At 38.5% G+C, this 27361-nt stretch overlaps 1 protein-coding gene across 17 annotated transcripts in view; it reads left to right on the top strand.

Annotated features, from left to right (window-relative positions):
* DTNA (dystrobrevin alpha) overlaps positions 1–27361 on the top strand; it is a 291708-nt gene that overhangs the window by 194044 nt on the left and 70303 nt on the right. For all 17 annotated transcript variants that reach the window (XR_006278862.1, XR_006278861.1, XR_006278860.1 and 14 more), the window contains exons 4-6: positions 8808–9021; positions 18398–18483; positions 19835–19989. Coding sequence is in view for 14 of the 17 variants with exons in the window: in XM_043507894.1 (XP_043363829.1) it covers positions 8808–9021; positions 18398–18483; positions 19835–19989 (455 nt within the window). In the remaining 3 variants the exon portion in view is untranslated. The remainder of the gene's footprint in view (positions 1–8807; positions 9022–18397; positions 18484–19834; positions 19990–27361) is intronic.

Here is a 27361-nt window from a genome sequence, read left to right as displayed (position 1 = left end):
TGTGCTTAAGTGCTTTGCTGAATTGCTTTCATTAAATATATATTTGTTGGTTTTGGAAGTAATTTTAATGATATTTATTTAAAAGTGGTTCCTGTTTCTAAAGACACAAGCAAAAATCTGTGGAGTAAGATTTCTCTCTACTATCGACAGTATGTGTTTAATTTACATTTAGTTAGGCCAAGTATATGTTAAGTAAGTTTGAATTGATTATTAAGCCCCTGTTTCAGTCACTTCCCATCACTGATTAAATGTAAAATCTCCCTCTCCAAATTCATTTAGTAGAGCTCATAATTTCAGATAGAATGCAAAAAAAAAAAAATTAGGAATTTAGAGTGAGCAAATCAGTTTCATGTTCAAAAGTCTTAAAGACACCAATTATTTTTAAACTTTTTTTTAATTTTACTTGCAGGTAGCAGACTTTTATTGACAGGTGATACTTGAGGTAATCTGCCTCCCTTCAAATTTGTGATGTATCTAAGATTATATCTCCTGGGCACACTAGAGTTCTAAATAAACTATGTGATAGAAAAGAATGTCATTTCTCTGTGTAAATAACTCTTCATTTTGAGTATGAATGAGTTGTTTCAGTCCCTTTCTCTCACTTCTTTCATATGTTGGGATGTTTTCTAAAGGTATTTTTTTAAATACCTAACAGAAAATAATCAGTCCGCTAGAACACTGAATTAAAAATATGAGGATTTCCAGCTCATTGAGACTAAGGACAGCTGAAGACTAGAAGGAAGATCAGACCCAACAGAATTGGTTTGTGTATTTATAGTGTGAAGAATTACAATTTTCCTCTAAACTATACAGAAATTAAGCTGTTGACTGAATTAAAAACATTTTCATCATTTTGTATTTACTTTATTTCGGGGTGTAGATTTTATTATAACAAAGTGTTGAGAGAAGTAAAAAGTGGCCTGAAAAGAGTGAAAATAGAAGGATGAGATATAAAGCAACTGGGGCATCCATATACTACTTGATATGTGGGGAAACAGAATACCCTTTTCAAATCCTCCCCCTCAGTTAAATATGTTCAAATGGCTAATGTTTTGTGTGAGCTATTAGTAAATGCAGCTGTCACATTTTACCTATGTGTTCACTGCGTTACCAGTGTCTGAATTTTCGTGTGAAATGTTCTGCAGACATAAATTGATGCTGCACCACTGGCTTCCATAGAACCACACCAGTTTAGACCAGCAGAGAATTTTGGTCTAAATTCTATCACCTTCTATAGTACACAGGGTTACCTGAATATAAAAAGTGCTAAATAAAATTAATGTGCTTCTATAATCGGGCACAGATTTGGTGTTTCAGAGTTGCTGTCTATGAATCATGAATCCAAAATACTCATGCTAGGCTAGTGTCTTGTTGCCTAATAGCTGATTTGGTTTTCTTTTTCCTGTTCGGTGAATTCTTTTTGTTCAAATTGCTCATCATCACAAATGCCTAATCACCACTAGTTTTGCTAGATGACTTAAAAACAAAGCTGCTAGCTGAAATCGAGTAGAAGGTGGCAAATTGTGGTTATTGCTGCTGAGTTGGCTATAAATTGTGCCCACTGCTATTTTATGCTAATACATCCTATTATTTTTGATCCTCCCATTTTCCTGTCCGAACTTCCCACTTATTTGCTTCATCACCTGTTATTTATTGAGGTTTAGATTAAGCTCTTAATCTTAATCAGGCAGGGACTGTCATTTATTATACGTTTCTCCTGTACAGTGCCTACCATAATATAAATTATTTATGCAAGTATTATTTGTATTAATAAACAATACAGGCAATTATCAATCAGATCAAAGCTGGCAAGGGGTAAGATATTTAAAGTTCTGGTCATATAGATATCTATATCTAGATAGCTAGATCTATGTGGCATCATTATTATTATTTGAGATAATGTGGACTGCGACATATGTTCTTATTAGTACAAAATTAGAAACCTGGGGTCTCATGTTACTAATCCTTACTCAGACAAGTAGTCTTATTAACTTCATTGGGGCTACTTGCATGGATAAAGACTAGCAGAATCACTTCCCAGACTGTGCCATGACAAGTCTGGGGATCTGTGAGGTAACATGCATTGTATTTGAATTGTATTTTACAGGTGCTTACTCTTGATCCTCTAGGATCTATCAGAGTACATTAGTTACTAGAATTGAAACAATATGAAGATAAATAGTGCTTGGACTAGTTGCGGAGGAAGTGAACAGCAGCAAGTAGTAGGTTGTTCATCTGCTTAATCCCATCTCTATCAGAATGAATTAATAATTTAATGAGTTGGTTTTTTTTTTACACTAACCATTCATTATCTTTAAAAGAACCAACTAGAATATGGAACTCTCCAGGATGGTATTTATACATTTCTTAATCTGTGAGTTAATTTAACAAAATGGTATTTTGTCTCTCAAATTCTAATGGTGACATTTCGCTTGTCATTGACTCCAAAAATGACACAGCAAAGATATAATGGTAACACATAGCTTGGCCATTGATGGCAAAATGACATACTTTTTTTTTTCCATATTTGGGCAAATGAGGGATGATTTGGTTTTGATGACTATCCATGCTGTTCACCACTTATGAGGCCTTTTTGAAAGGTCTCTGGAAAATGCATGGTATGTATGCTTTGCACTGTATTGCACAGGGATGTTTGATTTCAAGTTTCATGATTAATTGCGGTTTTAATCGCACTGTTAAACAATAATAGAATACCAATTTAAATTTATAATAAATATCTTTGTTTTCCTATATTTTCAAATATATTAATTTAAATTACCACACAGAATGCAAAGTGTACAGTGCTCATTTTATTTTTATTACAAATATTTGAACAGTAAAAAGGATAAAAGAAATAGTATTTTTCAGTTCACCTTCTACAAATACCATAGTGCAATATCTTTATTGTGAAAATGCAACTTACAATTGTAGAATTTTTTTTACATAACTGCACTCAAAAACCAAACATTGTAAAACTTCAGCGCTTACAAGTCAAAGCATGTAGGGACGTATGAATGTTTAGCACATCTGGCAAGGAAAGACCTTGCAATGTAGGCTACAAAAGTGCCGTGCGAATGCCTGTTAACACTTTCACGTGACTTTGTAACAAACGGCCAGCATTATCTCCCATAAATGTAAACAAACTTGTTTGTCTTAGCAATTGGCTGAACAAAAAGTAGGACTGAGTATATACCCACGCCCTTTGGTGCTGGTAAACCATGTTCGTTGGGGACCCAACCTCTCCCATTTCATTTTATTTACACAGGGATTACAGACAATTTTGGAGGTGGGCTGAGCTTGGGGGGTGGGCCTCAGTATTGGTACAGTTGTTCCCCCTTTTCCTCCTTCTCATCAGCTGTATATATACCAGCTAACTTTGACCACTAAAATGCACTACTTGAAGCTCAATTGCAGTATAAGATCCATGCAGATTGGTCTGGTTGAATTACTGGGGGGGTTGCTTGCTGGCCCATCCAGTTGGTCTGGGGTTTGGACCAACCTGAAAGCCAGACCTCTTGTTTAGGTTTGTCTAGAACTGCTGCTGAAACTGCACACTTAACTTTGTTGCCTTTTGTCTGCACTTATCTTCTTATTAAGGCCATCTAATAAGGCCACAGCAAAAATTAAGATGTTTGTACACCAATGTGAGGAGCCTAGGTAACAAAATGGAGGAACTAGAGCTACTGGTGCAGGAAGTGAAACCAGATATTATAGGGATAACAGAAACATGGTGGAATAGTAGTCATGACTGGACTACAGGTATTGAAGGGTATGTGCTGTTTAGGAAAGGCAGAAACAAAGGTAAAGGTGGTGGAGTAGCATTGTATATCAATGATGAGGTAGAATGTAAAGAAATAAGAAGCGATGCAATGGATAAGACGGAGTCCGTCTGGGCAAAAATTACATTGGGGAAGAAAACTAGTAAAGCCTCTCCTACGATAGTGCTTGGGGTGTGCTATAGACCTCCGGGATCTAATTTGGATATGGATAGAGCCCTTTTTAATGTCTTTAATAAAGTAAATACTAATGGAAACTGCGTGATCATGGGAGACTTTAACTTCCCAGATATAGACTGGAGGACCAGTGCTAGTAATAATAATAGGGCTCAGATTTTCCTAGATGCGATAGCTGATGGATTCCTTCATCAAGTAGTTGCTGAACCGACTAGAGGGGATGCCATTTTAGATTTAATTTTGGTGAGTAGCGAGGACCTCATAGAAGAAATGGTTGTAGGGGACAATCTTGGCTCAAGTGATCATGAGCTAATTCAGTTCAAACTAAATGGAAGGATTAACAAAAATAAATCTGCAACTAGGGTTTTTGATTTCAAAAGGGCTGACTTTCAAAAATTAAGGAAATTAGTTAGGGAAGTGTATTAGACTGAAGAACTTATGGATCTAAAGGTAGAGGAGGCCTGGGATTACTTTAAATCAAAGCTGCAGAAGCTATCGGAAGCCTGTATCCCAAGAAAGGGGAAAGAATTCATAGGAAGGAGTTGTAGACCAAGCTGGATGAGCAAGCATCTTAGAGAGGTGATTATGAAGAAGCAGAAAGCATACAGGGAGTGGAAGATGGGAGGGATCAGCAAGGAAAGCTACCTAATTGAGGTCAGAACATGTAGAGATAAAGCGAGACAGGCTAAAAGTCGAGTAGAGTTGGACCTTGCAAAGGGAATTAAAACCAATAGTAAAAGGTTCTATAGCCATATAAATAAGAAGAAAACTAAGAAAGAAGAAGTGGGGCCGCTAAACACTGAGGATGGAGTGGAGGTTAAAGATAATCTAGGCATGGCCCAATATCTAAACAAATACTTTGCCTCAGTCTTTAATAAGGCTAAAGAGGATCTTGGGGATAATGGTAGCATGACAAATGGGAATGAGGATATGGAGGTAGATATTACCATATCTGAGGTAGAAGCGAAACTGAAACAGCTTAATGGGACTAAATGGGGGGGCCCAGATAATCTTCATCCAAGAATATTAAAGGAATTGGCACCTGAAATTGCAAGCCCATTTGCAAGAATTTTTAATGAATCTGTAAACTCAGGAGTAGTACCGAATGATTGGAGAATTGCTAATATAGTTCCTATTTTTAAGAAAGGAAAAAAAAGTGATCCGGGTAACTACAGGCCAATTAGTTTGCAATCTGTAGTATGCAAGGTCCTGGAAAAAAATTTGAACGAGAAATTAGTTAAGGACATTGAAGTCAATGGTAAATGGGAGAAAATACAACATGGTTTTACAAAAGGTAGATCGTGCCAAACCAACCTAATCTCCTTTTTTGAAAAAGTAACAGATTTTTTAGATAAAGGAAATGCAGTGGATCTAATTTACCTAGATTTCAGTAAGGCATTTGATACCGTGCCACATGGGGAATTATTAGTTAAATTGGAGAAGATGGGGATCAATATGAACATCAAAAGGTGGATAAGGAATTGGTTAAAGGGGAGACTGCAACGGGTCCTACTGAAAGTTGAACTGTCAGGCTTGAGGGAGGTTACCAGTGGAGTTCCTCAGGGATCGGTTTTGGGACCAAACTTGTTTAATCTTTTTATTACTGACCTTGTCACAAAAAGTGGGAGTGTGCTAATAAAGTTTGCAGATGATACAAAGCTGGGAGGTATTGCCAATTCAGAGAAGGATCGGGATATTATACAGGAGGATCTGGATGACCTTGTAAACTGGAGTAATAGTAATAGGATGAAATTTAATAGTGAGAAGTGTAAGGTTATGCATTTAGGGATTACTAACAAGAATTTTAGTTATAAGTTGGGGACGCATCAATTAGACGTAACGGAAGAGGAGAAGGACCTTGGAGTACTGGTTGATCATAGGATGACTATGAGCCGCCAATGTGATATGGCTGTGAAAAAAGCTAATGCGGTTTTGGGATGCATCAGGAGAGGTATTTCCAGTAGGGATAAGGAGGTTTTAGTACCATTATACAAGGCACTGGTGAGACCTCACCTAGAATACTGTGTGCAGTTCTGGTCTCCCATGTTTAAAAAGGATGAATTCAAACTGGAGCAGGTACAGAAAAGGGCTACTAGGATGATCCGAGGAATGAAAAACTTGTCTTATGAAAGGAGACTTAAGGAGCTTGGCTTGTTTAGCCTAACTAAAAGAAGGTTGAGGGGAGATATGATTGCTCTCTATAAATATATCAGAGGGATAAATACAGGAGAGGGAGAGGAATTATTTAAGCTCAACACCAATGTGGACACAAGAACAAATGGGTATAAACTGGCCACCAGGAAGTTTAGATTTGAAATTAGACGAAGGTTTCTAACCATCAGAGGAGTGAAGTTTTGGAATAGCCTTCCAAGGGAAGCAGTGGGGGCAAAAGATCTATCTGGTTTTAAGATTCTACTTGATAAGTTTATGGAGGAGATGGTAAGATGGGATAATGGGATTTGGTAAGTAATTGATCCTTAAATATTCAGGGTAAATAGGACTAATCCCCTGAGATGGGATATTAGATGGATGGGATCTGAGTTACCCAGGAAAGAATTTTCTGTAGTATCTGGCTGGTGAATCTTGCCCATATGCTCAGGGTTTAGCTGATTGCCATATTTGGGGTTGGGAAGGAATTGTCCTCCAGGGCAGATTGGAGAATCCCTGGAGGTTTTTCGCCTTCCTCTGTAGCATGGGGCATGGTTGACTTGAGGGAGGCTTCTCTGCTCCTTTAAGTCTTTAAACCATGATTTAAGGACTTCAATAGCTCAGACATAGGTGAGGTTTTTCGTAGGAGTGGGTGGGTGAGATTCTGTGGCCTGCGCTGTGCAGGAGCGGATTAGATGATCTGAATGGTCCTTTCTGACCTTAGTATCTACGAATCTATGAATCTTCTTATTAAGGCCATCTAATTTGTGTATTCTAAGGCCACCTGTCCCACCATTTGGTAACTTGCTTTCTATTACCTGTCTGGCCCCCCTCCATTACTGGATCAGAGTGAAAAAAAACTTGTGGATAGTTCCATCTCCTTGACCCTCAGCTGGCCTAGCATCTGCCTCCCCCTTTCTTTCCCCAGCCTGACTCTGGCAGCTGGATTTAAGTACTAGTCATGTCATCAAAGTTGTATTTAGATTTACTACTTCCACAGGGACAAACTGCATGTAGGGGTGGCTGGCCATCTGAAGAGATGGAAGCTTCTTTTAAAACTTGGTGGCTAGTTGCAGCAGAAAGGAGTTAAGCCAGTTGGGAGGCCCAGATAAAGGGGACTTGGGATCCATTCCAACACTTCTACTGTGTGACACTCTCCTCTTCCAGTTGGAGGATAGGAGAATAGGATAGGTGGCAAGAGGATCAGAAGGAATGAACTTTTGGCTGTGTGTTCTGTCTGCCTAGCCTAGTCTAGAAGGATGCTCAATCTGACCTGCTGACAAGGGAACTTATAGGGGTTTTCCTTGTGTTACAAAGACCTAAGATACCAATTAGGTCTGACCATGGAATTACATCATGCAGCCTTTCCCAGTGTTTTGCTAACATATGGCAAGTGGAGCAGGGAAAAGTCTGTCTAGTACATACAAGGAGGTTATGCTGTCACTAAGTTTGCATTCTCTACCCTCTGTCCATTGGCAGTAGAGCACATCAAATGAGAGTAGAGCACCATAGATGCTATTGTAGAAGATCAGAAATAAAGAAATCCCCTCATATAAAAAAAGAATTAGACCATTTAAAGAGGATTATCCATAATAATATGCATTTCTTCCGAGGTGCAGATGTACCTCAATGTTGTAAGATATAAGGACAATGCAACATTTATCACTGTAATGAAAAAATCTGTACTGTAACCTTGTACCTTTACTGTATGCATCTTATGAAATAGTAACCATTGAGAAACAAATACTATAAAGGATAAGAACAGCTGGAATGTTACTTTGAATTAGGATTTAGATGAATCCAGAGTTTTGAACTAGAGCAATTTTTGAAAACATATTGAATGATCCTCCACTGCTGGAAATTTTGACTTGTAGTGACCTGATAATGTCACCGTAGTAACATCAAGATACACACAAGGTTTTCCCTCTGACACTAAATTTTGGATTTTTTTGGGGGGGTGTCATTTAAGATACCCTGGTGAAAAGACAGAGTGAGGAAGTTTAGATTGGGCAGGGAATCTAAAGAGAAGGGAAGATTTAACAAAACACTTGGCAAATGTATTTAAGAGAATGAAATATGATTTGAAGATCACAACTATACCTTTTCTTTTTAAAACTATAATTTAATCTGTCAAAATGCAATTATACTTTTTATTCAGTTTTTGTAAAGCACTTTGACTCTGGTACAAGTTACTGAACAGGATTTTCAAAAGTGCTTGAGGTGAGTTTGAAAGTCAATGTGAGAAGTATTTAACTTTCTTTGGAACCTTTGAAAATCCCACTAGCTCTGTAAATTAATAAGAGTAATTTTCAAACTGCTACCCATAAAGTTATAATTCAGGAAAACACTCACTTAATTTTAAGTGTGTGCTTAATTTCTGTTGACTTAATGGGACTTAAATTCACACTTAAATGTTTTCTTGAATTCAAAATGCTTTTTTCCTGAATTGGAGCCAAACTCTCAACTTCTGATGACATTTCAACTAAACTAATATTTTATTTATGATTATTTTATTAGAAGGTATGGTGTTTTCCTTGCTCTTCTCTCCTGATTGGTTTAAATACCAAAGATGGGGGGAAAAAATTTTATACGTAAAATATCAGCTGAACTATGTGTACTATGCCAAAGTACTAGCGCATGAGTCAATTTTGTTTTTTTCAATATGTGAATGCGAGTATCTGATGACTGTTCTTAAATTGTATGTAGTACATCTGGTGGACATTTGGAACGTTATAGAAGCATTGCGAGAAAATGCATTAAACAACTTGGACCCAAACATAGAATTGAATGTGGCTCGTCTGGAAGCTGTGCTTTCAACTATTTTTTATCAGCTCAACAAACGGATGCCAACTACTCATCAGATCAATGTAGAGCAATCCATCAGCTTACTGCTCAACTTCCTGCTAGCAGCTTTCGATCCGTAAGTTTCCCTCTACTATCCATATATGATCCTCTTTTTCCTGATCAGTGGAAGGATTTTGTCTGTCTGTTGTATCACTTTGAAAAACAGATAGAAATTTTAGTTTGCTATCCCAAATAATGAATGTTTAAATAGAACTAATATTGCAAGGGGAACTGGCATAAAGGAGCTAGGTTCTGGTGTCATTTATACTCAATTATATCCAGAGTAATTCTGGTGTATTCCACAGAGGTACTCCAGACTTACTTAGGTAAGTGGGAATAGAATTACTGACAGAGCAGAGTGACTCCACTCTTTTCTTGCACTTTTATGTATTGAAATATCCGAGATTGAAACCATTGTAATGATTCTATGGTAGTGCCATAAGTTAGTGGCTCATTTATTTATTTTTGCTGCAAGTTCTTGCAGCTGCAAGCAATTTTTCTGGTTCCTGATAATGCAGCCTGTTATAAGACCATGGCAGAAATAAGATAAGAATCAGGAGATGGAATAAAATTAATATTGTCAGACCTATTCCTATTCCTAGACCATGTGTCAGAATACCAGTGTACAATGGGTGAGCTCAAGATGGAGAGAGATTCCTAGCTTAACATGTATTAAGTGATGTGACAAAGTGAGCTGTAACTCACAAAAGCTTATGCTCAAATAAATTTGTTAGTTGCTAAGGTGCCACAAGTACTCCTTTTCTTTTAGTTTAACATTATAGATACATATTATGGTTATTGAATGCAGAGACATGAATATGTTGTTGCCATTCTTAAAAGCATCTGAATAATTCGAATTCTCAATTTAGTTTGACACATGCAAATTGCCTATTAGCTCTTTACCATTTATATTTTGAAAATGCACCAACTGAAAACATTGTTTGAGAAGCCTTAAAATAAGTATCTTCCCCCCTCCTCCCATACACACACTTGACGGACTTCTTGTTTGGTATTGTGCACCTTTTCAGAGCCAGATCAACTGGTACGGCTTAGTCACCATGGTAACAGTTGCCGGGGGGGGGGGGGGGGAGGAGGCAGTCGTTTCACATGACAGAATTGCAGAGGCACAGTGTCTGTATTGTGCATTCCTTCCATCCCTCTCTGAGGAAAAAAGTCAATAGGTTGTGAAACTGTAGCCTTCAGGATTTTTTTTTAAAGGAAGTAAAACACATAACGGGGCATTTTAATTCATGATAAGCCTTGAATTCGTGACTTGACAAGAACAGGAAGGAAAGAAAATGAAAGCACTTGGACATGTGCGCTGGTAGGTGCTGCATGTAAACTGCACCCCTGCTGTAAAAAAAGAGGGAAAGTGATGGCTGTGAAAATGAGACCTGTGATAATGTGTTTTTGTTTTGGAGCTCATCAGATCCGGAGTAAAGGTACCAGCCATATATCAGGATTCCTTGCAAGAGAAATGGTGGGAAGGCTTTTACTCCTCAGTTCTTAAATGGTGACATTGAATCTATTTTAAAGGCAGAGTTTTTCTACATTCCCTGTAAACGTCAGACGTTCATATGCTCTGACCCACACCTAGGGAGTACCTTGGGGGTTACTGACTCAAGCCTCAGACCAGCTCCACAGCCTCTGTTCCTGCCTCTGATCCGGAATGCCCTAGGTGGGACTTCTCGGTATGTTATCCACCTCCCTCCCCGCCGGCCCACATTTCTCAAGGGAATCTCCCATGGATCCACATAACAGCAGAGCCATCAGACTCCTGCCCCAAGTACACTGTAGCATGGGGCAGGGCTTTGAGGCAGGGATTCACATTTCTGCTCCTGCTTCTTCTGCCTGTTTAGAAGAACCACATGGTTCTGCTGTGGTGAAGGCCCTGTGTCCTAATACAAGAGGGGGCAGGGTTTTTCCCAAATTGCCCAAGCACAGAAACCGTGCAATGTTTGGAAAAAACAGGCATTGTACTACTTTTATATATGCTGTAAAACCCAGTAGAAGGCAGTAAGCCTGGGTAACATCTTGACTATGTCTCATCCCCAGATTAGAGCACCTGGCCTGGATTCATATTTACACCGAGGTCCCTGTACTCTGACATCTACTTTAAGTCTCCTTTACACTGCCAGAGCAATCACACTGAAATCCTAAATTTAACCCCTAGTAACCCTGTTCTCCTTAACTAAGGATTACAGGCCTGTCTCTTACCGTCTGTTCAGAGGGGAGATTTGCACTTTACAGTCCTCAGTCTCCAATTAATTTGGGAGATTGAATCTTTTTAAAATTAAAATTTATATTAATATATAACCGACTCAGACATTCAATTTTGTGCATCCTTGGGGGTGCCCTAATAATCTGAATCCCTATTTTTCCGAGATTTTGAGTGTTTCCTGAGATCTTCTGTTTGGAAAGGAGAAAAATAAGAGGAACTACAATAATACAGATATATCAATCATAATACAATAACGAGGGAATTCTCTGAAATTTAAAAGTCAAAATTAAAAGGACATTTGAATCTAAACAATGTATAGTTAGTGTGTGAAACTCACTGTCAGGTGATAGAAGAGCTTAGTATGTTTCAAAACCACATAAGGTGGTCAGACTTCCAAATACTGGGCAAATGCATGCCTAATTTGTTTATGTAATTAAGAAAGGAGATTGCACATGAAAACTGGGCAGTTGCATCTGCTTCAAGGCATAAGTTTCATGATTAATTGCGGTTTTAATCACACTGTTAAACAATAATAGAATACCAATTTAAATTTATAATAAATATCTTTGATGTTTTCCTATATTTTCAAATATATTAATTTAAATTAAATTAAATTCATGGAGTCAGGAAGAAATGTCTGCACTTCTACCACTCTGTGGTACATTACACAGCAGGATGGTTAGTTTAAACCTCTCAACCATTTAGCGTAGGCCATTGTCAGAAATACAATATCAGACTACATGGAATGCTGGTCTAATCCAGTACAATAGTTCTTGAAGAGCTCTAGATTGATAGCCTGAAATATGTTACAAACTGTCCTCTTGTCACACTTACTCAGTATAGAAATGTGGATGCTGTCTTCATTGACATGGAGACTACAGCTTGTTGTTATGATCTTTGGGATACCTGTATTAGGAAGCAAGGCTATGAAAGATACAAGAGCTTGGCTTCACCTCTCTTAAAACAAATGTCTTTTCTAGAATTAAACTTAGTCTGTGGAGAAGCTCAATACCTGTCCTGAAAGCAGCTTCTCATTTGCCCTTCCATTCAGAGTTGCAAAATGTTAAATTCTCTACTCTCTCCAGCTTTGTTAATCAATGCAAGTTATCTAGTCCTGCTAACCATTAAAAAAGAAGACCAACCTGCAAGAAGTGCAGTTCAAAGATTTGGTCATTATACGTATTGCTCAGTTGAATGAAAGAGCTCAGCTTAATTCCAATTAATTTCCTTACTGAAATATTTCTAAGAAAGGAAACTCTTAATTATACACTGTGAGAATTCAGAGTTCACTGTCATGATTAAGGTGTTAAGAGCCCCCATAATTATTTGAAGAAATTCTGATCCCCTTGGATAAAATAGTTTAAAAGCCTGTGTTTCATGTCCAGTCAACTATGAAATCAGAGTTTTTGTGTCCCTCTAAAGGGATAAATTTGTTGTATTTCAAAACATTCAGAAGGTACTACTCTAGTTTATATTCTTTTGGTCTCTGCATTAGACTTATTTTCTTTATGGCAATTTCAGCATAAATATAACTTGATAGCTTAACAGGTGTCAAAGCAGCTCTTTTGGTACCACTCTCATACTTGGGCCAGAGGGCTGCAGGCTCAAGTCCTGGACTGAAACCTGGCCTCATACTCATTTTTGGCACTAAAGTGCAGTACCCCTATGCATTAAAAAGAGGACCTTCTGCTCCACTCTGACAATTTAAAAGCAAGTGGCAATTTTTGCAACATAGATTCATAGATATTAAAGTCAGAAGGGACCATTATAATCATCTAGTCCAACCTCCTGCACAACACAGGCCACAGAATCTCACCCACCCACTCCTGCAATAAACCTCTCACCTATGTTTGAACTATCAAAGTCCTCAAATCATGGTTTAAAGACTTCAAGGAGCAGAGAATCCTCCAGCAAGTGACCCGTGCCCCATGCTACAGAGGAAGGCGAAAAACCTCCAGGCCCTCTTCCAATCTGCCCTGGAGGAAAATTCCTTCCTGACCCCAAATATGGTGATCAGCTAAACCCTGAGCATATGGGCAAGATTCATCAGCCAGATACCCAGGAAAGAATTCTCTGTAGTAACACAGATCCCACCCCATCTAACATCTCATCACAGGCCATTGGGCCTATTTACCATGAATATTTAAAGATCAATTAATTGCCAAAATCATGTTATTCCATCATACCATCTCCTCCATAAACTTATCGAGTTTAATCTTAAAGCCAGATAGGACTTTTGCCCCCACTGCTTCCCTTGGAAGGCTATTCCAAAACTTCACTCCTCTGTGGTTAGAAACCTCCATCTAATTTCAAGTCTAAACTTGCCAATGACCAGTTTATATCTATTTTTTTCTTGTGTCCACATTGGTACTGAGCTTAAATAATTCCTCTCCCTCTCCCGTATTTATCCCTCTGATATATTTATAGAGAGCAATCATATCTCCCCTCTTCTAACCTTCTTTTGGTTAGGCTAAACAAGCTAAGCTCCTTCAGTCTCCTTTCATAAGACAGGTTTTCCATTCCTCAGATCATCCTAGTAGCCCTTCTCTGTACCTGTTCCAGTTTGAATTCATCCTTCTTAAACATGGGAGACCAGAACTGCACACGGTATTCCAGGTGAGGTCTCACCAGTGCCTTGTATAACGGTACAAAAACCTCCTTATCTCTACTGGAAATACCTCGCCTGATGCATCCCAAGACCGCATTAGCTTTTTTCCATATCACATTGGTGGCTCATAGTCCTCCTATGATCAACCAATACTCCATGGTCCTTCTCCTCCTCCATTACTTCTAATTGATGTGAACCCAGCTTATAACTAAAATTCTTGTTGTTAATCCCTAAACACATAACCTTACACTTCTCACTATTAAATTTCATCCTATTACTATTACTCCAGTTTACAAGGTCATCCAAATCTTCCTGTATGATATCCCAGTCTCTCTCTCTCTCTCTCAATTGGCAATACCTCCCAGCTTTGTATCATCTGCAAACTTTTAGCGCACACCCACTTTTTGTGCCGAGGTCAGTAATAAAAAGACTAAATAAGATTGGTCCCAAAACTGATCCCTGAGGAACTCCACTGGTAACCTCCCTCCAGCCTGACAGTATACCTTTCAGTAGGACCCGCTGTAGTCTCCCTGTTAACCAATTCCTTATCCACCTTTCAATTTTCATATTGATCCCCATCTTTTCCATTTTAACTAATAATTCCCCATGTGGCACAGTATCAAATGCCTTACTGAAATCTAGGTAAATTAGATCCACTGCGTTTCCTTTGTCTAAAAAATCTGTTACTTTCTCAAAGAAGGAGATCAGGTTGGTTTGGCACGATCTACCTTTTGTAAAATCATGTTGTATTTTGTCCCATTTACTATTGACTTCAATGTCCTTTACTTTCTCCTTCAAGAATTTTTCCAAGACCTTGCATACTACAGATGTCAAACTAAGAGGCCTGTAGTTACTCGGATCACTTTTTTTTCCCTTTCTTAAAAACAGAAACTATGTTAGCAATTCTCCAATCATGCTGTATAACCTGTGAGTTTACAGATTCATTAAAAATTCTTGCTAATAGGCTTGCAATTTCAAGGGCCAATTCCTTTAATATTCTTGGATGAAGATTATCTGGGCCCCCAATTTAGTCCCATTAAGCTGTTCGAGTTTTGCTTCTACCTCAGATATGGTAATATCTACCTCCATATTCTCATTCCCATTTGTCATGCTACCATTATCCCTAAGATCCTCTTTAGCCTTATTAAATACTGAGGCAAAATATTTGTTTAGATATTGGGCCATGCCTAGATTCTTTCCCGCTCCCTTTAGGATCCCTTTTCAACCTTAGGTCTACATCCCGTATCTTAGCACCTGGAAGACAGCACACCCTTCTATCCTCTGGATCAGCTCTGGTTACAGGCCTTGTCCATTCTTCTCAGTAATGAGTCCCCGATCAAGTAGACCTGCCTTTTCCTGGTGATGGTGCGATTCTCCGGTCTATCCCCTATTTCCTCTGGCTGTAAGTTCTTTCCATTCCTATTCTCCCTTGTAATCCTCTTCAACCCATCCTGTATCCTCCTGGGGCTCATATTTGGTGTAGTCTCCATTGAGTCTTCCCCTTTTCCTATAGGACTAGCTGCTCTGCTCTTTTCTTCTTCCTTGCCCTTCCACCTTCAATGACCACCTGCTGAGCCCCTTCTTCATTTTCCAACTGTGAAAACCCGTTCTTGAGCTCTATTTCTCCTTCACTAGCCCGTCTTTTCCTCTGCCTGGTTCTCTTAGTCACATGCTTCCACTGTCCATTTTCTTCACCCAGCAGTCTCCCTTCAAAGTTCTTCGGTCCTGCTTCCATCTGCAAGTCTGAGCTTTTCCCTTCAGCTACCTCATGTCTTTGCTCCATAATCTGCTTGAACCCCTTTCTAAACTCAACCAGACTTTCCACCTGCATCTCCAAACCTCGGATCTTTTCCTCCATGAGCTCTATCAGACAGCATTTCATGCAGACAAAACTCTTACCAGATCCCCCCTCCAGGATCATGTACATACCACAGCTTCCACATTCAGTCATCCTCATTGTGTCTTCCACTACATGGGTCACTCCCACTGCTGCCTCTGTATCTGTCATAGCCTTCCCACCTAAATGCTGTTAATCTGGGAAACACGAACCACACCAAAACACCACCACCTACAGCAAAAACAAACCCCAAACAAGCACCACAATACAAACTCCCCTTACAAACTCCCACTGAAACTCCCCTGTTTACAGCTCTGTTTGCTAGCTCCTGAGCCACTACAGCGGTTCCAGCATTCCCTTATCTCAAAACTCTGTTGTACTGTTGCTTAACACGTACAGGCTGCTATGTTTGTACAGTCACTTTTGCTTCAATACTGTTCTATGAAGCGTTTGAGGGATACCTTCAATATGAAAGGTACTATACAAAATCTTTTGTGCTCTCTGTTCTTTCTACTAGTAAAATTGTAAGTCTGTTTCTGTTAGTCACCCTGTGAGGCGTTATGAACACTTCAGTTGAGGCACTCTGAATTCAATCTATACCTGCATGATGCTATCAGCCTGTGGCTGAGGTATTTACTCTTTTGTGTAGCAGCACTTTACTCAAGAGGTCCTAATACTGCTAGTAGAGAGGAGCTATATACTACAGAGCAGAGTTGCCTGGAGCATTTCTGGGCCCTGGTAAGAGTCCTAGACCCCATTATCAGGTCCAGTTATCAGAGGGGTGTGGGGGGGGTATCTAAAATAAATATAAATATAAAAAAAAAACTTTGGGCAAATTGAATTTACACTGGCTCTAATTTATGTATTTATGAATACAAATAACTGATACAAAATAGTGTCAAAACGAATCAAATGAAATTGAGAGTTTCAAAACCTATATATAATATATTCCTTTTCCACCTCTCCTGCTCCCATAACCATTCAAGTGTGGGAAATGTCTCTGGGGTGGAAAGCTGAAGGCTAACTAATGTTTTTTTTAAAAAAAAAATCTTGTAAGTAAATATAACTAAACCTATGGGGCGGGGGGGGGGGAAGAGACTGGAGGTCAGAGACTATCTAGTTCCCCACAGTGACACAGAATCTTATGGCCTCACTCTGCCATCCTCATACTGAGTAGTACCCTGTTCCGTTGTTAGTCCCATTGCTGAAACTCAGGAAAAATGGGTTTGTCATGCTGTAAAATTGAAAAGAAAGGAATTGGCTGACTGTGAAACAATAATTCTCTTTATTAGGATGAGAATATGCTCGCAGTGATTTAGTTAAACAGAGAGATAGGAACCCATTAAACGTCTCCACGGGTAATAGGTAAATGCTGCCCCAATGTAATTTGTATCCTAACTGCCCTGAGGGAAGGTGCTGAGAAATCCAAAGAAAAAGTCAATTTGAAAATTGAGACCAAAAAAATTAATGCAAAAGGAGGTATTTTATTATTTTTGGTGATATTGTACATTTTAACATGTTCATGCTTCTGCTTATAATAGCATAATTCCTTTAAACAGCCTGTGCTAGGTTTTTCATACCAAGGGAAATGATTTTAGAATTTAAATCCCAGGTCCTTATAATGAAGATAGAAAATACTGGCTCAGAAACTGGAATGTGCTAAGGTTTCTGTATGATAGATCACTGACGTGGCTGCAGGATAATTGGTATGGAAATGGGGCAGCTGAGTTTTGCCTTAAAATAGTTCAGTGAAAAGATCAACAATTCATAAAATGTGTACATTGCATATGGACACTGCAATGTACAGCCTTATTCCTTCCAAGGAGGAAAAGATCCTTATCTAACTAGGACATGACTAGATTTGTAGGAAAATTAATATAGATTTTTTTCCCCTGTATCGAATACCCTCGTGTGTGTTAAATAGTATTGAGTAGAATAGAATTTGTGTGAAATTAAATATTCCAGATGCATAACTCCTTGATTTAACCAATGGATTGTGCCATCACTCCTACAGGGAAAAGTGTGGGATTCTGCATGGTCATATGGGACTAGTGAAACCCTGTATAGTGTTATGTCAGTGCCTCCAAAATGGCAAATTCTGCCAAAGGGTGATATTTAAAAAGAGGCTTTTCTTGAAGATAAGATGATTTCAACATGGGGCCTGATCCAAAGTCCATTGAAAATAAATGGTCTGATGTTGACTTCAGTGGGGTTTGGACTCGGCCTTAGTGTCAGTGTTTTAACTAAATGCCTTCTAAGATTGCATGTAAAGGGTATAATTGAAAATGGCTTGGAACCATTAGCTAACCTGGGTAACCACATGTTCTTTATCCTCATCCTCCTTTCCCCACTATTGCTTTTTGCACTCACTTGTTACAATTTAATTTGAAACAGCATGTAAGCTCCTAGCATAGTGGGGCCCTGATTTTGATTGGGGCCTTTGAGCACTACAATAGTACAAATAACAATATATAATCAGCTTAATGCAGGATGTGCTAACCAGCATTCAAATGTTGTTCTGATAAGCTTAATATTAAAATGTGCCTTGTTGATGTTCTTAGAGGGTCTCTGATGGCTTTACAGAGAAATCTTCATTGTATGTCCTCTCAAAAGAAAACAGTAAAAATCTGAAAAAGAAAAATGCATTGATCTAAAGATTTTATTTCCAACTCTATGAACCTGCATATAATGTGTGCCTGGTGTATTATGTCATGTCAAAGAGATGCAGTTAAAATGTACATTCATGCTGGTCAGATCATGCCATATAACTTTTTATTTTCAAACAGGGAAGGACATGGTAAAATTTCAGTTTTTGCTGTCAAAATGGCTTTGGCAACTCTTTGTGGAGGAAAGATCATGGACAAATTAAGATGTAAGTCTTGTTTTGTCTGTTGTTCATCCCTGTATTTTTGTAAGATACATTGTGCTAGAATGGTAGGTGGACCTGATGGGATTAGAGCGTTCTTATATTTGGTGATGGTGGGGGTTATCTGAAGATGCAACTTGGTTCAGCAAAGTCCAGATCACTTTTTGGATGGACTGCCAACCAGTTTTGGAGCCCGGTCACACATCTCTAATTCTGATTAACACAGTACAAATTGGAGTTCTGATCAAATTGATTGAATTCAAAGGTTATAAGTACAGTTAAGTGCAGCAAATGTCTAGCATTATGAAGCATCATTGGACAATTTTCTTTTTATGATATCGCTCTCATTTTCACAGTTAGGAAAACAATACTGTTTATATTTCCTTTCCAGGGGCACATGTCTATCCCTTCTACTTTACAGGATTTATCTCATTTCCCAAACAAATCTAGCCAAGATTTATTCTAGCTGCAGAGCATTGAGAGACTTCCTTTTAGAATTCTTGTCCCTCGGGATCAGCTTCATCTAGAGTACAGTGCTTAGTTCTCCCTTTTCTCTGATGTTGTGCATAAGGATAGCTATTGATTCCTTGAGTCCATAGGCTGTATGCAGTGGCAGGATGTAGTGTGACATTGGTTTCCCAGCAGTGAACTGCAGGGTCCTTCACTTGGAGTTTCCCTCCGGATGTACCCAGTGTGGTATCTGCCATCTAGAACAGAGGTGGCTATAACAGCCTGAAAAATTATAATGATCCCTTAGTCTAGCATCTTCCACTAAGTTTGGGATCCTTTTAAACTTTTTTTTTTTTAAGTAAGAAAGTGAAGTCTACCATCAAGGAAAATAAAAGAAGAGTAAGGTGCAGCTATAGAATAACAAATTGTTGTAATATTTACATGACAAATAATTTAAGACAAAAATGTGATAAACAAGTAATGCACTTCAAATTTGTTGTGTTCTACATGTCCAAAAAAATAATAAACAGCCTCATGAACTCAGTGCCAGAATGGCACCAGACAAAAAGTTGTAGTTGATGTTTTGCACTTTGTCCAATTGGATCCATTCTATCTGCCTAAATTACTCTTACGTTATGCATCAAGCACCAGCTAAAAAGCCACAAAAGCAGGAATATTTTAATATAGAAATCTGATAGTTTTCTTTCTTGTGCATTTTCCTTTTGCCTCTGGCAAGTTAAGCTAAAATTAAAGGTGCAATATTGTTTTCCATAAGCAGAATACATTATATATAAAATCTCATTACTTTAAGATCATATGTTGTTGAACTAAGAGAAGATCTTAGCTTAAATGAAGTAAACCTCTCCTTTTCTTGCTTTTATTTTTTGTTTTGTTTTAATTTCCCCAGATATTTTCTCAATGATTTCAGACTCTGGTGGAGTGATGGTTTATGGAAGGTATGATATGTTTCTGCGGGAGGTTCTCAAACTTCCCACTGCAGTTTTCGAAGGTCCTTCATTTGGTTACACGGAGCAATCGGCAAAATCCTGTTTCTCTCAACAGGTAAAGAAAGGTGGCATCACTGACGCATGCTGTCAGTCACATGACTAAAGTTTTCTTTTGTTCTTTTCTTTTTTCCTTTACACACACACACACACACATGCGCACACAGTCATGCTGCTCCTCTTTCCTGCTACAGTTGTGAATACCTGACCTTATATCTCCATCATGGTGAAATCCACTTCTTAAACCAAGTATCTAATTGCTCATGTCTATGATGAAGGAACAGATATACACTTGAAATGCTCCAGTGAAAAAGAACTGTTTCTCAGCTGTTCTTTGTTGGAAATGGAAGCCTACAGGCAACTGGACATCTGATTTCCCTTGCAGAAATTCTCATTAGGATCCAAGAAAGCACTGAAGTTACTAAGAAGGGAATATGGCATTTGTCACAGCACATCAGACTCTGTGGATGCATTGAGTCTGATATCCTGCCAGTGGCCAATACCTAATGCTTTGGAGTGGGGACAGGGGGAAGCTCCAAATACCCAATACTACATCTAGCTGATTGTGCATTGCTCTGCTGTAATGGAAGAAGAGAATTCCTTCCTGGGAACTGCATTGATTTACACCCTTAGAAAAATATTTGATTATACTTATCTTACCACCCATAAGAAATTCACTAGTGCAATACATGCAAAGTAAGGAAAATGTTGAAGCTGAGAAGACATTGGGAACAAAGTATTTTTCTTCTCTTTACTTTTCTTCTCTTCTAAAATATAGATCTGGGGAATTTATACTTCCTCTTTCCCTGACAAGCAGGATAAATATGATATGATATTTATCTTCCTATCAAAAAACTTATCACTATAGCAGAGATTTAAAATAATTAAATCTACAGTAGTGGAACTAAAAATGAGTCCTAACTCTGATGTGCTGTTGCTTGGACAAATGTTGTTCCACAACTAGTGGCATGGAGATGTCTACTCACGACTAGGGTATCTCCTTTTGGTCACATCTGAGAATTAGCTCTGCCAGCCAGATTCCCTCTTCTTACAATTCCTCAGTCTGTCATCTCACACTCATTCTGTAGCCCTTCTCTTGCACTCAGAAACTACAGTGACTCGCCTTTGTGGGTTAGTCCTCCTGCCAAGTCACAATAGGCCTCCCCTTCCAGGGTAATAAAGCTAGTTTAGTTGGCTTCTCCATGACTCCTATGCCACTTCCCAGTGGCTGGCAGGGGAACCCAGGCCCATCCTCTATACTGGGTACCAGCCCAGGGACTCCATAACAACCAGTCAAGGTCTGCACAATCCTCCCCCTTATGCTGTTTCCATGGGCTTCTTCCTACCTAGCTCTCGCAGGCTCTCTTTTCCCCACAACTCCTCTGGGGTTGACCTTTCTTCTAGGGCTAGAACCCCAGGGTTTATTCTCCCTCTTGGGTTTTCACCTGCCTTCCTCTGTGCTCCCAGAGAGTGACTGCAGACTCTGTCCCTGCAGCTTCTTTCTGTTGCAAACTTCCTGACTTTATAATCCAGCCTCATCCTGCCCCACTGAGCCTCTTGTTCAGCTAAACCTGACTCTCGCTACAGGTACAGCCAAGTACCATAATGGGCCCTTCAGGCCCACATTAATCCCATCAGGGACTGTGTAAACTACATAACCCATCACCCCTCATCTCACAGTGTATATTTAGTTTCAAGTTTCCAAGCAATTGATAAAAACTGCAGGAGGAAAAAATGACTTTTTTAAAGGTATGGAAATTACTGTCAGTGCCCTTTTAAGGGACATTGCTTCTTTAATGCATAAAATCAGTGACCACCAGTGGAGTGCAACCATAAAGCTATCAATGAATCAGAAATTACTTTATTTGGTACAAATCGAGTTTTAATTTATAGCCAGGACTCTACCAAATTCATGGCCATGAAAAATGTGTCACGGACCATGAAATCTGATCTCCCACTGTGAAATCTGGTCTTGTGTGGTTTTTACCTTATCCTATTACTAGGTTATAGGTTACCCTTACTGGTGGTTGTCACTCTCTGGGATAAGCTTTGCTGGGCAGGAAACAGGAACGGCTAGCTTCTGTTTCATTGGTTGCACTGCTCTGTGATATACCAGTAGCTGACATAGATCCAGTTGTTTTTTTATAGATGCTGTCTTTCAGATAATCTACTGAATGGACAATAACCAATTTATTAAATATTACTGTGGTAGGATTTAGTATTGGTAACCAGACACTGAACAAGATTGTTTTGAATAACACGTGCCTTAGTTAGGATTCAGTGTCACGGACCCAAATTATAAAACAACAATACAGCGGTAATACAGTTGCTTTTACACAGTAGCCAAATTTATCCATATTTTGATGTTAAAGATTTAAAACCACAGGCACATGAACTTACTTTGCTTAATAATATACAGTTTAAATGACAGTTAGACCTGTTCCAGCAAGGCGTTTTTAGCTGATTGCTTACATGTGGTAAACTGAGGTGTAGTTGACCACTCTGTTTATAAAGCACTTCATTTTTCTTTTTTTTTTTTTGTTTGTTTTTGTTTGAGGGTTTGGGTTTTTTTACTGTGTATTGTTATCGTCTGGTGTCTTTGGGGTGTGATATTTTCTGGTGTCTTCGGTTTGTAGGATGCAACATTAAACAGCTTAAGTTAGTTAACATAATACAGTTTTTGCTTGTTCACATTTCTCGTTTTCAGTAACCAAAATTTAATACACAGATTAGCTTTGTTTGTTTACAATGTAATGGGGACCAAGTTTTTTATCACACAAGCTATACTTGTGCAATTGTTGTGTAGGCATTTATTTTCACTTAAGGTGCATTATTAATATTTTGTACAAAATATAATATTTAACTCTTAAAATAGATGCTCAGTTTTTTGTGAGAAGGTGTGTTGCTTTCCCCTGCTGAACACTTTGTTATAGCATAAGAGTTAGTAACAGAATTTTTACCCACGTTTTTTAGAATTAGAGTTAATTTGCTTGTGATACCAGTTCCACTTTTGTTAGCTATTTAGGAGCACAAACTTTAACAACCATTACTTTCTTTTAACACAACCTGAAAGAAAAGTATATAAATGAAACCAAAATAAATTTTAAATGCAGGTTTATGCAAACACTTTGAGAGTATTAAACTTTCATGACACTTTGTTATGTTTGTGAGCTAAAGATAGGAACCTGTTTAAATTATTTGCTTAGTTTTTACATTTTGCAACATAACAAAACATAACGTAAATTGTTAAATTTTTAGCATTTTTGCTATAACATTTTTATAACTGTATATTTAATACTTGATAAAGGCATAGAGAAGTTTATAAAACCCAATACAAAATTGACATTTTGTTATTATGTTTGCCTTAATGTTGGTTTCCCCTTACATTTTTTCCTTTGAAATAAAAATCCTGTGATTAGCAAAAGAGTCCTTTGTGTTTGCAATTGCATTATTTGTTGCAGTAGAAATAGATGTACATATATTTATAACTAAGACCTTCTTGAACTTTGCAAAAAAAATTGGTATTAATAATATTACGATGGTTACATTAACCGTAGTATTAAAACAGTGTGGTACCACGTATATTGGAAAAGTACAAAATTGACTTTTTTGTTGCAACAAAATAATAATAATAAAAAAGCAGTTACGTGACACACACAACATACAACACAGGACAGACTTACCATTAAAAACAAATGGTGACAGAATTCTATTAACTAGAGAAGACAAGACATTAAGAGCTTAATTACTAAAACAATATCTTAAAGAAAACAGCTAAGCAAAAGGGTTAAATATTTAAATAAGCAAGTTACTACCTTTTCATTTAAAACTTTAATAAAAATTGAACAACATTTATATTAAGTTATTTGCCACATTTGTGTTATTTATTTAGTAACTTAAGGCATTTTACATTATTTTACATTAATTTTATTTTAAAATCCTGCTATATGGAAATAAGGGAAACCAATGTTTTAAATATTAGTCAGTGGTTAGGATTAGAAGCAGTCTGCTTTTTTTTTTTTGGCTAGGCAACTGTATCGTCAAGGAAGTTAGGAGTATTTTCAGCTGTTGCATTCCTGAAGAGTTAAAATAATTAATTTACTGGATTTATTTCAAGTAAAGTGTTTGCCCTGTTCTTTTTGTTGTGCTTTGTTTTTAATTCCTTTATCTTTCGGAGGTTTGTGTAAAAACTATAACTTTTAAAACAGAGAGAGAGAGAGGAAAGGAGGAGGGGTGAAGAGCAATCTCAGAAGGGAGGAACACCTGAACCAAGAGAGATTAAGTCTATATGAATGAGCAGTACTGTCACTAATTAATTACAAAAAAATTATATGTAAAGGCCTCATTTGCAATGTCACTACTCCAGATTTCTGTTTTACTACTTATACACATAGCACTGTAAAACATATTGTAATAATGCCTATCCCAGTATTTCAAAACACTCAACCTACTACTAATACAGGTGGTAATTGTAACTTCCCTAATAAGGGTGTGTTGCTATCTGCGGTACCAGAGTAAAAGGGACAGACTACAACACCAGGTTGGAAAAGGATTGTTATGCTTGAATATGAGATACTATCATATGTACACATTCTCTCTCTCATAATATATATATCACACCCTATATACACTACTAATAAAAGTATCATATCCATATTATCCCTATATATTAATTATTTGGGAGTGCCCCCAAAGCTCAATCATATATATTATCATAACACTATATTCCTCAATCAAAGTTCCGGGCCTACCGTTCCCAGGCCTACTGTAAAGGAACTAAAAACAATTGAAAAATAAAATCTATCCATCAGTCATATGAGGTAATGTGCAGACCAAGGGACAGATGGGGCATAAAAGCATGAATGGTAATGTAAGGGGGCCGTATAATAGTATTTAGTCCACTGGATCATAGTCAATCCATGCATTGTGTTTTTCCGGGACGATGGGTAAACATCCTCCCCATAAAAGACAAAGTCAGGAAATGTAGTAGAAAAAGAGTGCCTGAAGCATGGGCCTGATGCAAAGTCTGAGGCATGAACCAAAGTCAGCAAAAGTTATGCTATGAACAACAGTCAGGCCCTCTCAAAAGCAGATGCTTGCCAGTAAGTCAATATTCAGTACACAAACTCGGCACCAATATTGCTAGCATTGCTAAAACACACTGAACACTTTCCAGTTGGCCAGTACAAGAACACCCCAACCTAGTACACAATAAAATAGTTTGACAAAAGTGATGAATAGTGATAGTTTGTCTAAAGCAGTAAAAGTACAAAGCCACGTAGTGAATAGGAATGTTTTGTCTGACTCAGGAGGAAAGAACAAGGGGAGGTAACAAACATGTCATGAAATTTGTAAGGTGACACACAACTTGTTTATCCCAGATTGTTTTCAGTCTATAAATGTTGGGATCCCTCACTTTAACCCTACGTCTGGCCAAGGGGCAGTAGAAAGTCCTACCACTGACTGAGCTGGTTCATTGTCACTGGCACACGTTAGTGTACTTGTAACCATTGAGGTGGGACATTAGCACCATGCTTCATTAGCAGTAAACTTGGCCAGTGCCTTTGATACTAAACCAAGTCTTGTGGTCTTATTGGGCAGTTCAATTGGAGCCTGATGTACGAACTGTCTGGCTAAAGCCGTTGTGGCATGCAGAAAGAACACATGCAGGCGAATATATGATGACACTATACAGTTTTCATGGGGGAGACCAGTATTTCTCCAATTGGGGTTTTGACCCAAAAGAGAGTTGCAGGGGCGTCACAAGGTTATTTTAAGGGGGCCACCCTTACTTTTGCGCTGCCTTCAGAGCTGAGTGGCCAGAGTGTGGCACCTCATCCAGCAGCCCAGCTCTGAAGGCGGCACCCCGCCAGCAGCAGCGCAGAAATAAGGGTGGAAATGCCATACCTTGCCACCACTTCTGTGCTGCTGCCTTCAGAGCTGGGTGCTCGACAGTGGCGGCTGCTGACTGAGGGCCCAGCTCTGCAGGCATCAGGACAGAAGTAAGGGTGGCAATATCATACCATGCTATCCTTACTTTTGCGCTGTTGGTGGTGGTGCCTTCAGAGCTGGGATCCCAACCAGCAGCTGTCACGGTCCAGCTGCCCAGCTCTGAAGGCAGCACCACCGCCAGCAGCAGTGCAAAAGTAAGGGTAGCAGTACTCTTACAACACCTATACCCCTCCCTACAATAACCTTGAGACTCACCCCCCCATAACTCCTTTTTGGGTCAGGACCCCTATAATTACAATACCATGAAATTTCAGATTTAAATAGCTGAAATCATGAAATTCATGATTTTTAAAATCCTATGCCCGTGAAATTGACCAAAATGGAATTGCTGGGGCCTTATTTATAGCTCCATTTTCCAAAGAGAATTCCATTGTGGAAGAGCTGTGCTTTCCTCTGCATCTGTTTGCTTGTTCAGAGCACCACTGTGTGTGCAGCCAACGTAGTCCATCTCCAGGAGCAGAGAGAACACTTTACACTACTTGATTATTTATGAAATGGGAAATTGGATGATCTTTCATTCAGTAGTTTTCTTTCTGCCCTTCTCCTCCTCTTTTCAGCTTTGCTGCTGCTAATAGTGATATTAGTTGATGGCAATGGTCAGCAAAGCCATGACCGGCATCCACAGTAGAGCCTTAAAAGGCAAATCCATTATTCTGTGAGCTGGTGCTTAACAGCACAGAGTTCCTGTTTATTTGGGAAGAGATCACTCATTCTCAGATGAGGGGAAGAGCAGGTGTGTGGTAAACAGATGTTAACCATCCTATTAACATGTTTATTGATACGGGCTAATTTTTGGTACTGATGCAGCTCCTTGTTTACTATCAGTGACTTTCAGATTAAATTTGTAAAGTACTGAACATTTACACTTTAAAATAGCAAAAAATTGTGGGGATTACTGCATGTCTAGAAAGGTCTGGTCATTCAATGAGATGGAAAAACTGAGTTTCTGCCTATTTCTGTTCATTAAATATCCTGTGACACTTTTCACAAATGTTAGTTAGGATGGTTACATGCTGCCTGTATATATTTCCTCTGCAGTTACAACAGGATACATATTCCTTCATTACGTCCACTCCTAAAACTGCTGTGTAGTGAGGCTGTGCGCTTTTGAACAGCTGCCATTTCACTAATGGGTAAAAATGATGGTTTGTACAATCAGTTAATATAGTCTGGGAAGCACTTTGGAATCCAAACTAATGCAATAACCTATACAAACAAATGTCACTGTTTTTTATCTACAAATATTCCAGACAGGACTCAACATTTATATATGAGCAATTTCTTCATGGGAAGGCATTAGTTCTTAATTTCTGTCAGTAAGACTTACTATCAGTAAGTCTGTCGCATACGATGAGAAGTATATTAAAAGGTAAAGAATTTGTCTTAACAGTGGACACATCTCAGAGAGGAATCTGTGT

The sequence above is a fragment of the Dermochelys coriacea genome, chromosome 2 (assembly GCF_009764565.3).
Source record: "Dermochelys coriacea isolate rDerCor1 chromosome 2, rDerCor1.pri.v4, whole genome shotgun sequence".
Taxonomy (NCBI): domain Eukaryota; kingdom Metazoa; phylum Chordata; order Testudines; family Dermochelyidae; genus Dermochelys; species Dermochelys coriacea.
The sequence above is the reverse complement of the archived record's forward strand: the minus strand, read 5'-3'. Positions and strand labels throughout refer to the sequence as shown.